Raw genomic sequence first — 11277 nt, 5'->3', positions numbered from 1 at the left:
AAAGAGATACTAACGCAATGCTCCTTCGGGTCAGCGTGTTTCGCAAATAGCATTAACTTCATGTCTGCTTAACGGTTTACGTTGAAACGTTGGCTGAGGTCAGTAAACCATTCGTAAAATTAGTAAATAGCTTTGCAATGTTCGAAAAATCATGACCAGAAAAAGTTCGTTTCATTATCACTCGTGAAAATATCAGTTCATGAGTTTTTCTATATAAACTCAGTGACTTAAAAAATCACTTCCGAGATTTGCATTCATGAAACAAGCATACCCAAATCTCTGATCCTCGAAGTGCATATGTAATTTTTTGTGTCAGTGAAACTTGATGACGAATTTTCGCTCACAGAAATATCGCTGAAGGCTAATCGAAAGCTAGAGGAGTCTCTGATGGTATTTTCATGTTAAATTTCTACTACGCTTCAGTTCGACACTGATTCGTGCAAGATTTAATAATATCATTAATATAAAAATCTCTATAGAATAAATTTGCAACTGAGAAATAAACGCTGATAAGTTGATGAATGACTGCGATATTTTCGATGAACGTAGGATGACAATATGATGTGAGCAATATATTTTTCCACACTCAGAATGGTGATTATAGCAACTGTAACTAAGGTTGTTTTAATTGCAGCTGGTTGATTACACTGCACTATTCAGATTAAATCCGATCAAACAGCGCGTACCACTTCTGTTATTTCTGTGCATGTTATTCAAGCTGAATTGGTTAATAATTTTTAGTCAGCTCTGCGACATGCTCTGTGATTGTTTTTTTTTCTTCATTCATTCTAACTATTCTTAATCACAGCTCATGCTACTTTTAGTGATGATATTACTTCACGTGCATTGCACATTTTCAGAGTGGTTCAGTTTTTGTTCATCGGCGAATTTATCATAATATCAATATATTCAATTTGAGAACTTTTTCCATTAATATCATCGAAGAGAATGTGCACTAGTGAAAATGGATAAGCTTTTTTTAAACCCGAACCCGATCCGTACCCGTTAAAAATAAAAATCTTTACTCGTATTCGACCCGAACCCGAAAAAACTATCGAGTATTTGGGTTCAAATACCCGAAACCCGATCAAATGTTTGAATCCGAACCCAACCCGTAATGTTGAAAATGAAAAAAAAATGTCACCAGTACCCGACCCGAACCCGACAAACATAAATTTTTCCAAACCCGAACCCGACCATCACTCGTCGGGTTCGGGTACAAATACTCGAAACCCGACCATCTCTAGATAGAATTGTGTTTGCAAAAAATCAGTAGTGAAGCTTTTCTTCAGTGAGTTTTCTGATCGATGATTTTTTTGGTCTAAAAATCACTTCCGAAAAATTTCATTTTTTTCCACTTGCACTTAGCACAAACCAGTACCCACACACATCGAAAAAACCTCGTGATTTTACATCATTTTAGATGCACATGAATGAAGCGTCACAGTTCACGCAAAATTACGTGGAAGAGCACTTAATAATGTATCTAAAATTCCATGACATGAAATTCATTGAAATAAAAAATAAATAAAAATAAAACTGAATACTGATAGCGACCGCCGCCACGACTTGAACCAAAAATCATTGGATCGTAAAATACGTCTGTTAATCGATTGAGCCACAGAAGCACATATCTGCTTGGTTGATAATTGGTGCGCTAGAATTCGTGCTGGCTCACCCGCTAGCCGAATGCTCATCAAGTCGAAATCAGTAAAATTCAAGCTAATCTAACATTAAGCAGACCCTGTCAGTCTGGAGCGAAATCAATCTTCAGTTCAGCTACGCTATCGCACGGCATCACATTCAACATATCATGTCAATTGTATGGGTGCGCAGTCTGCTATTTTGCGCACACGATTTTGACATTTCTCTCCCATACATTTATGTACGAGATTCGATGCAGACTCACAGCATTCTCGCAAAAAACGATGTTGCTAATCATTTGTTCGGGAAATGTGAGTGCTGTATATCTTGTTAATATGATGTCTTTGCATTAAGTCATGGCAAATGAAATTTTCCGTCATTTGAAAAATTAGGTCTTTATGAATTACATCGTGTGAGGAATTAAGTCACTTGTGCAACTCAGAAATTTTGGTGTGCATGCAGCACCGAAACGCGAATTGATAATGCTCTACATGTATTGTTTCAACCCTGACTTTATTTATTCAAACTAATCCTTTATTTCCTAGCAATAAGCAATGCTTTCCGTTATTCTGTGAGCTGTGGAACTTTTCCCACAAATATGTCTGAGTACAAGCGTATGAATGTGGTGGGCAAAATACTGCAACAGAAAACAAGAGAAAATTGTTAGAATTGTAACATAGAATCGTATTGAAAAGCTTACGCGAAATATTTGATAAATATTCTGACGTAAAAATAGCTTGGAACAACATCGGTTTTATTCTCTAGTACACCGTCAACGATTCTATCGGCCACGTATTCCGGGGAATGCCAAGGCATCCGCAACCTGTTTTGAAAGTTAGAATATAAGCATGCCGAAAATGTTTTTTTTTTACGACAATTACCTTAATTCGTGCATAAGATCAACAAATTGTTTCCGGGTTCTGATACCGACCGGATAGACTGTGGTGGTGTGCAGTTCATCGCTCAGACCGTTCAGGTAAAATTCCTCGTTCAACGAGGCCATCAGACCATTGATCGCAGTCTTCGTCGTGTTGTAGCAGATCGTCCGACCGAAAGGTATCATACCTGCAATTGTTTTCACCTTACTGGGGCTAATCAAGCAAGAATTTAAAGATATTTTACAAACCTAACACCGAACTAATTGCAACAATGTGACCCCGCCGTCGCTCGACCATACCAGCTTTGAATTCACGGATTGTCTGAAAGAATTGAAAAGTGAATTTAAAGTTAAAAGTTTTTAATTAGTTCCGGAAATCTAGTCATTGTCATTGAACAAACAATATCTTATGTACTATCTGGTGCTAATTTGCGGAAAGTATTGCTTCATTTAAAGCCAAATTCCTTCAAAAACTTTTTAAAAAATATCATATTATTTTTTTCCGGAAATTTGTGGAAAACACTCCTAGAAGTGATGTAGAGTCAGTCCCGACCGAGATCAAGAAGTCTCAATACCACGTTTTTTTTAACATTATTGCGGAACGAACGGAATTTTACTCGTTAGATATTTCTCTATGGCCGAAAATACAACCAAAAATATTTATTATTTAAAAAGTGATTCACAACAGTGCTAAAAAAGATCGAAAATTAAAAAACTGGTCGCCATTTTGTTTTTCCTCGGTGGAAATTTGTCATTCTAGTTCCGACCATAGCCAATTCGATGCAGAATATGGAACTGTTTAGCCTTTTGATTTCCGAAGATTGGTTTCCAAGAAATGATGACAGCCACCAGTAAAACGAATGAGTTTGAGCAGCTGTCTTCAGAGCCGCCGAATAAATAAAAAGAAATATGTTGAATAAATGTACTTCTATCAGTAAAAATTATATTTTTGAAATATTGTTTAAACAATAAGTGGAATTCTTGAAAAACACGCTTTTTGGAAGAACCTGTCCTTATTTGAGTCGTTTCGAATGATTATAGTAACATGTGGTGATCAGAAGCAACATTCAAAAATTAGTTTAAACGGCAGAGATTTGGAAGTTAGAAATCATCGTAGAATATAATCTATGGGAAAAATCTAAAAGTGTTCAAAATGGGTACCAAATGAATTGGATGAAATACAGGTGAAAAATTGAAAAAGCACTGGAGAAACTGAACGAAAAAATTCAATTTTGCATCGAGTTGTTACTGACGATGAAAACTGGACTTATTTTAAAGAAAAAATCATGGGTTAATCCGGGATAACCATCAACATCGACTGCAAACCAGATCGATTCGGGAAGAGGGCTCTATGTTTGGTGGGATTAGAAAGGTGTGGTGTATGAGCTTTTAAACCCTGGAGTAAAAAATGATCGATTTGAACCATAAATTTATTACAACAAATCAACTATAACGGGTCAGAAGACGCGGCAAAGCAATTCGCTTTTTGGACATCTTTCCTAGTAGCGTTTCAATATTATGGTGAAATGTAGCGGAATGCACGAATCGCGTTTTTGATCAAGTATTCAAAAATCGATTTTTGAAAAACCAAAAACACTCAAGATTCCGAAATTAAATTTGTCACAACTAAGTATTCTTATAATTTTGAAATTTTGCTTTGCCGAGCCAAAATTGGTTTTGGCTTTCTCTACAGAAAGATATTAGAATTGCTGGATAACCGACTTTCGAATGGAGCCTCGGAGACCCATAGTGTTATATACCATTCGACTCAGTTTGACGAGATCGGAAAAGGTCTGTGTGTGTATGTGTGTGTGTGTGTGCACTTTTCGAAGATATTTAAACGCGCTCAATTTTCTCAGAGATGGCTGAACCGATTTTAACAAACTTATGCTCGTTTGAAAACTACTGTCGCCATTGATCAAGTTCAAAGATAAAATGGTTGAGACTTTTGGTTCCGGATATATGATGGTATAAGTGACGTAACCGACAAAACACGTTGTTTTCACCGCTCTAATGTATATAAGGGTGCCAATATTTTGGGATCACCTCTAATTTCGTAAAGCGCTATCGTTCAAAAGGTTAAAAAAAATAGAAAAAAAAATTTTGATGTCAAACGTCTTAGAATTGCTAAAATGTTTTTTTTAAATCGTCTACTGGGATTTAGAAAAAATGTTGATATTTTCCCAGAAGGTCGATTTTTTTAGAAATTTTTTTTCCGAGATGACACTAAATCTCGACGTTTCATGCAATTCTAAGACTTTTGGCATCAAAATCATTTTTTCGATTTCGGAAATTTAATGAAATTTCGAAAAAAAAATTTCTTAAAAAATCGACTTTCGTCGAGGGGGGGGGGGACAAGCATGCCTCAGTGTTTATATCACATAGTAGGCATCATTTTCCAACCAAGCGCTTGTCATTTGCGTTACCTATTTGTATGAGAAGAGTGATGCTAATCAAAAAAAAGTCTTAACCACGTAGTGGAATTTCCATAGATCTTGAGAAATTACCATAGACGGGGGGTTGGAAAATGATGCCTACTATGTGATATAAACACTGAGGCATGCTTTCGTGAACTACTCGATTCAACCTGAATCAATTGGTGTCAAAAATGAGCCCAAATTAGTGTACCAATTATTTAGTAAAAAGAAAAAATATTTTTAATAGACTGTTTTGAAGAAAGAGAAAGGCATTATCACACCACTAGGTGGATTAAGAAGAGTTTTAAAATGTATAAATGGGTACTGCTCCGTTCCACGGGGATGATAATAGAATTGCAAAAAAAATGTTTGTTGCAAAATTTCATAAAGAATCTTAAAATGCAACTCAAAATTATAAAACGTTCGCCAAAAAACCGAAATTTGAAGCATTTTACATAAACTTTTCAGCAGTTTCTGCATTTATTGCGCGCTGCTGTTTCGTATTGTGGTGGTGTTAGAAATGCTCGGTGGGTTCAGTGGCATTATATCGTGAGCAAAAATTACACATCAAACAATGATACGAATTTATGCAACATTGGGTTCTGTGTTGGGATAACAAAAAGTTGAATATAATGAAATGAGTATTGTGAGAAATGTCGACAATACTTGAAAGTTTTCTTGTTTTCAATCATTCTGTAGAAGGAGAATACTGTTGCTGCTAAACTCAGGTATATACATTGTTAGCATGTTAGTCAATACTTATAAATATAACCTCATCTTATTCCATTATAAATACTAATGGTACTAGTGCAATCGGAATCAATAACAATGAAGATTGAACTAGTATTGTGTATTCAAAGTGTGAAATATTCAAAAATCCTTGACGAATCAACAGAGTCTGTTTTACAATCCAACAAAACTTGTGGTATGCCCACTGCGCTCAATCGCTGGAAATATTTCTGTTATGCTTTGTGCGACGATTCGTTCTACTCCAGCGGTTGGAATTTTGCGCGTATTTTTTGCGTATTTCCTTATGGATTAAATTGGAAAGATATTCCAACCAACTTATACCAAAAAACATAATTTATCCACCTAGCAGTGAGATTAAGTTATGCGGTTTTTTTTATGCAAAGTTTTGGAGTTATGCGGTTTTTTTATGCGAATTTTCAGAGTTATGCGGTTTTTGTTTCTGCGGTTTTTTATGCAAAGTTTCAGAGTAATGCGGTTTTTCTTTATGTGAATTTTCAGAGTTATGCGGTTTTTGTTTCTGCGGTTTTTTTTTATACAAAGTTTCAGAGTTATGCGGTTTTTTTTATTGCGGCTCGTAAACTCGCATAAAAAAAGACTTCAATGTATTTAATCTTCGTTTAAAATTTCTACTATTGGGATATGGCGGAAAAATCTACTACACAAAACAAAAAACGATATCTCCGTGAATAGTTGACGAATTCTCACAATTTCTAGCTTGTTTGATTGGTATGACGATAAGGTATATTTAGTTTTCAAGATCAATTGTGACAGATATTGAGCTTGAGCGACCACCCCTAGATGCTACTTCGTTACTGATCTGGATTAACAGAAATTGTACATAGAATTTCTAGATGATCAGACCTGGGACTGACAAATCATCTTTCAATGTACATCTTTTGGGAACTCAAGAATTGATTGATCAGTACCGGCGCCGGCCAGGCCTGATCGTAGATCGTTTAAAAAGGGAGGGGATGTTAGTCCAACACTTGTTGTTACTACAGGTCGTATATACTACTGCGTACTCCACAAGTGACACAAGTTTTCAAGATGCTCGGATGTACTAAAAAACTCATGGACTTCCCGAGTGAACGTTTTAACAATATCCGATATTGAAATCCCGGAACGTCTTGATTCACTGTTCACTTATTTGTGGGAACTGAAGGAAAGTTTCAAATGCTATCTGATAATTGAAGGAAAAAAGAAACTCATGCAAATGTCGCCTTTTACAACATGGAAGCAGGAACCCTGTGGATCTATACTTGGTTAAGTTTTTTTTTTGCCAGATTCCACATGGCATCTAGACTGGTCCTGTCCGGAGAATGATAATAGGTACTATCAATTTCCTAGTGGAACCCGCCCCTACAAGATCAATTGTGACTGATATTGTCAAGAAACTGCAAGTTTGGACAAAAAAGTTTGTATTACTCGGATAGAATTTCCGAAGTTTGAATAAATTGTATGCCCATTACCTACTGATAAAAAAAGAAGGCATTTTTATCGATTGCGAATATGTCATTGAGCCTTTTTTTACTTGACACTTTTTCTTGGGAAGCTGTCTACTGTAGATTTTTAAATATTTTCTATTATCTGTAGTAATCCGAGAGTATCTCTCAATATAACGTCCGAATTCATATTCTATTTGAGTGTTTCAGTGACCAGATCAGTAAACCATAACAGAATGATATCAAAACTGTACTAGTTTCTGTTACTAATAAGAAATTTTTGTTTTTATTTTAACTAGTTACGAGACCAGATTTATGTCAGACACTGTTACGGAAATTGCTTTGTGTTATAAATTTGCTATTGCTGACTGAATAAGCATTGTTACGTTAAAATGAACTGCAGTCACATGGACGGATTCTATAGACGATGCGATGCTAATTGGGATTCTTATGAATATGAGAGAATGAAACCCTCCAATATATCTTTGATCAAGTTGCAAGCTCAGGACTCAACCAAATTAATCACGTTAAAAATCAACAAAACTATCACTAAGATTTTTTATTGACAAATTCGCAAGAAGACTCCTGTCTCGCCGAATCTCTAATCCGATTATGGAAAAATGAAGAATTTCACACTGCAATTTTGTTGTGCATATTTGTTCATGAGTCTAATATTTGATACTATTAATGATCAAGTAACACTTAAGAGAATCTGGCGACGACATAACTCCAAATATTCAATTTGGTATAATGATCTGAAAAAATAGAAAACAGAAGGTCCATAAAATATACAAAAGAGACAGCAGTAGCGTCAACTAGGGAACTTACTTAAAAACTTGTGATCAATTAAATCTGGCTATTGAAATTGCATCTGAGGACTACAACTCAAAAACGGAGAGTGTAATCATGCCCGAAGAATTTCTTCGATTACGTAAAAACTAAATTAAAATCTTTTAATTGTCCCTCAAAAATGTTCTTCAAGGGTAAAACTGGTGACACCTCGGAAGATATTTGTGTACTATTTGCAATCGTGATTATTTCAATTTCTTCCCAGACCATGTTTGTGACAGTAATATTCATCACATTAATGTCCAAGGTATTATGCAAGCACTCCATAAATTAGATATGTTATCTCTGGACTTGATGGAATTCTTCCCGTATTTATGAAAAAATATAGTTGGAACTGGCCACAACCTTGCTTTGACTATTCAATATATCACTCATGACCAACATTTTCCCTAAATTATGGAAGAACTCCTATTTAGCACCAATTTTTAAAAGTGGAAAAATATCAGTTGTGTGCAATTATCTCGTGCATTCTTAAACTTTTTAAAACGATAGTCAATGAAAAAATGTTTCTTCAACTTAAAAATATGCAACATGAATTTTTTAAGGATCGCTCGATTAAAACAAATTTACTCGAATTTTTCAACTACTCACGCTCTGAAATGGATAAGGGTAATCATATAGAAGCTCTCTATACTGTCTTCAGAAAAGCATTTGAACGCATTGATATACCTATGTTATTATTCAAACTACCAAAAATAGAAACTGGCCCTGAACTACTCAAATGGCTTGAGTCGTATCTGACTGATCGATAGCTATATTCCTACTATATTCTAGTCACCTCAGGAGTTCCACAAGGTTCTTCTCTAGGCCCTCTCATATTCATTTTATTTGTGAACATGAAGCTCTTTCTAGAAATAAAAACGGAAGTAGATAATGCGTTATTTCAAGATTAAGTGGAAACTTTTCATGTCTGGTGTAACAATAGGCTTTTGAAATTAAACGTTAATAAATGTAAAGTAATCGCTTTCAGTAGGAAACGAAACACACCAGACATCACAATTAAACCAGGCGATAAGAATTAGATACCTGGAAATAATTTTAGATAAAAAGTTGACTTTCATCGATCACTATAATACGATAATAAGCAGAACTAATGACATGCTTGCATTTATAAAACACTTCAACTGTAATTTTAGCGATTACTACACGATTAAAACATTATACATTGCTTACGTAAGGTCGCTACTTGAAGATTATAGCATTGTTTGGTCACTATTCTCAATCATTCACAAGAAACGTGTTGAATCAGTTCAGCAGAAATTCCTATTATTTGCACTCCGTAAGTTAGACTGGACAATAGTTCCTCTACCGTTGCATGCTCATTGACATCCACACACTAGAAGAGCGTCGAGAACAATTAATGGGCTCATTTATACATAACATCGTTACGCATCGGGTTGATTCATCTGCACTTCTGTTTGAACTTAATTTTTATATACCCTCCCGGCAACCAATATCGTACCAGTTATACAAAATTTGGCCCATTAAATCAAATGATGTCTATTTACAATATGCATTGCGGAGCAATTGACTTTACAATGACGAAACTCAGCTCAAACAATATTTTAATTTAATAAGATCTACACCGTAGATAATGTGCATTACATTTATTTCAGTAAGTTTCACATGTATGTAATGCAATAGTCTACATACTATAGTTTGGCGACTTAATTAATAAATAAACAGGTTTATGTTTAACCTTAAACTCGCAAAAAAGAGTGCAGAATTATTTTATAAATAAAGGTGCAATCACATTAGAAACTTTGCTGGTGCTATACTTTGTTTTTCATTATGTACAGTGCAACAAGTTGTTCAAAGTCGTCTCCACAATTGAATTGATATCTTTTTCGATAAATTACTCACAAACAAATGTAAAGCCAGACTTTTTGGCTGAGTTAGAAAAATTGGTTGATCCTATTTTTAGGATGCTCAATCGATTTCCTACAACTTCTTCCTGAAAACAATTTTTATCCAACTACGTATTTCCGATTTTTGTATATGCAGCATCGATTTTTAAAGCAACTTCTATGACCACCACATTCTATGTTGAGTAGTATGCACTCATCGGCAATAATTTTACAACAACATCCATTTTGCACCGTTCACATCGGTATCCTATCATAGAGTATTCATCTTGACCTTCTAGTGTTAGCTACGTAGCTGGTTGGTGAACCCCATTTTTTAATACTATAATTAACTCAACCAGCTTGGGCACTAGAGGATAATTTGCACAACAAATCGAAGAAATCTTGCGCGCTACGTCGGTGTAAGTTTGACCACGACCCTGAAAAATTCCACTCACCCAGAAATGTGACATCAGATTTACGTTGACAATCTTCTGTACATCCTCCGGTGTTCCTTCGGAAAGTGACAGTATCGCCAGCAGTCCTGCATTGTTGACTAGTATGTCGACCGGTCCAAGGGTCTTCTCGATGTTCTGTTTCAACTGTGCCACCGAATTGAAGTCCCCGACGTCGACGTGAAACGCTTGCACTTTGACACTGCCCCCGGTACATTCTCGCACTTCTTCGGCAGTTGCTTGCGCACTAGAGAAATCTACATCGGCTACGGCCACCGAACAGCCTTCCCGCGCCAAGCGAAGGCAAAGTGCTTTGCCCAATCCGTTGGCTCCACCTGTGACCAGCGCAATCTGACCCTTAATGGATTTGCGCTGAGCCGGCAAGAACAACTTCACTGAGTGACGTAAGCCGACCCACGCTACGAGTAGTAGAAGTTTAAACACTTTTGGTACGTCCAACAAGATTGCCTTCAGCACTTCTTCCAACCGATTGATGCTGAAGAGACTCTTCGTTCCGGAATGATGTTTGACGGCAGCCTCATACGAACTGTCCGTACTTCCGAAGTATTGCTCTTTCCTAACTGACATTCTTACGCCGAAACCAGCCTAATCCACGCTCAGTTGAAACTCGACTGATTCGCTATCTTGCGGTGGCATGGGTTGTTAAGATGAGTCTCGTTTTTTCGGTTCATGCTGCGTATTTACTTCAATTTGTGATAATTGTTTTACCGATCTTGTATTGCAACCAGTTCGTATGTAAATTTGTGTATCAACTCTGTACGCAGGGGAATTTCAAATTCATTATCTTTTTTCCGGCTGTATTCAATTCATTTGAATTCAATAAAACATTCTAACATTTTCTTTAAATTTTACAGAACGAAGTTTGTTAAGTTCGACATTTGAAGGTTACACAAATCCTGCTTGACTACTGGTCTCTATATTGTGGTAATGAGAGAATATTTTCCGAGATGTATGATTTCCAGACATGAACCAAAAACA

At 36.0% G+C, this 11277-nt stretch overlaps 2 protein-coding genes across 4 annotated transcripts in view; one reads left to right on the top strand and one right to left on the bottom strand.

Moving 5' to 3' along the window:
- The window catches only part of LOC131436607 (uncharacterized), a 593756-nt gene that overhangs the window by 352871 nt on the left and 229608 nt on the right, over positions 1-11277 (top strand). The window lies entirely within an intron of this gene.
- Positions 2151-10889, bottom strand: LOC131436609 (protein dhs-3-like). Its single transcript, XM_058605428.1, has 5 exons — positions 10282-10889; positions 2771-2843; positions 2526-2709; positions 2345-2467; positions 2151-2281 (listed from the first exon to the last, which is right to left on the bottom strand). The coding sequence occupies exons 1-5, from the start codon at positions 10864-10866 to the stop codon at positions 2209-2211; spliced, it is 1038 nt and encodes a 345-aa protein (XP_058461411.1). The 5' UTR covers positions 10867-10889; the 3' UTR covers positions 2151-2208.

This window comes from Malaya genurostris, chromosome 3 (genome assembly GCF_030247185.1).
Source record: "Malaya genurostris strain Urasoe2022 chromosome 3, Malgen_1.1, whole genome shotgun sequence".
Taxonomy (NCBI): Eukaryota; Metazoa; Arthropoda; class Insecta; order Diptera; family Culicidae; genus Malaya; species Malaya genurostris.
Note: the sequence above shows the minus strand (reverse complement) of the source record. Positions and strands in the feature narration are given on the sequence as shown.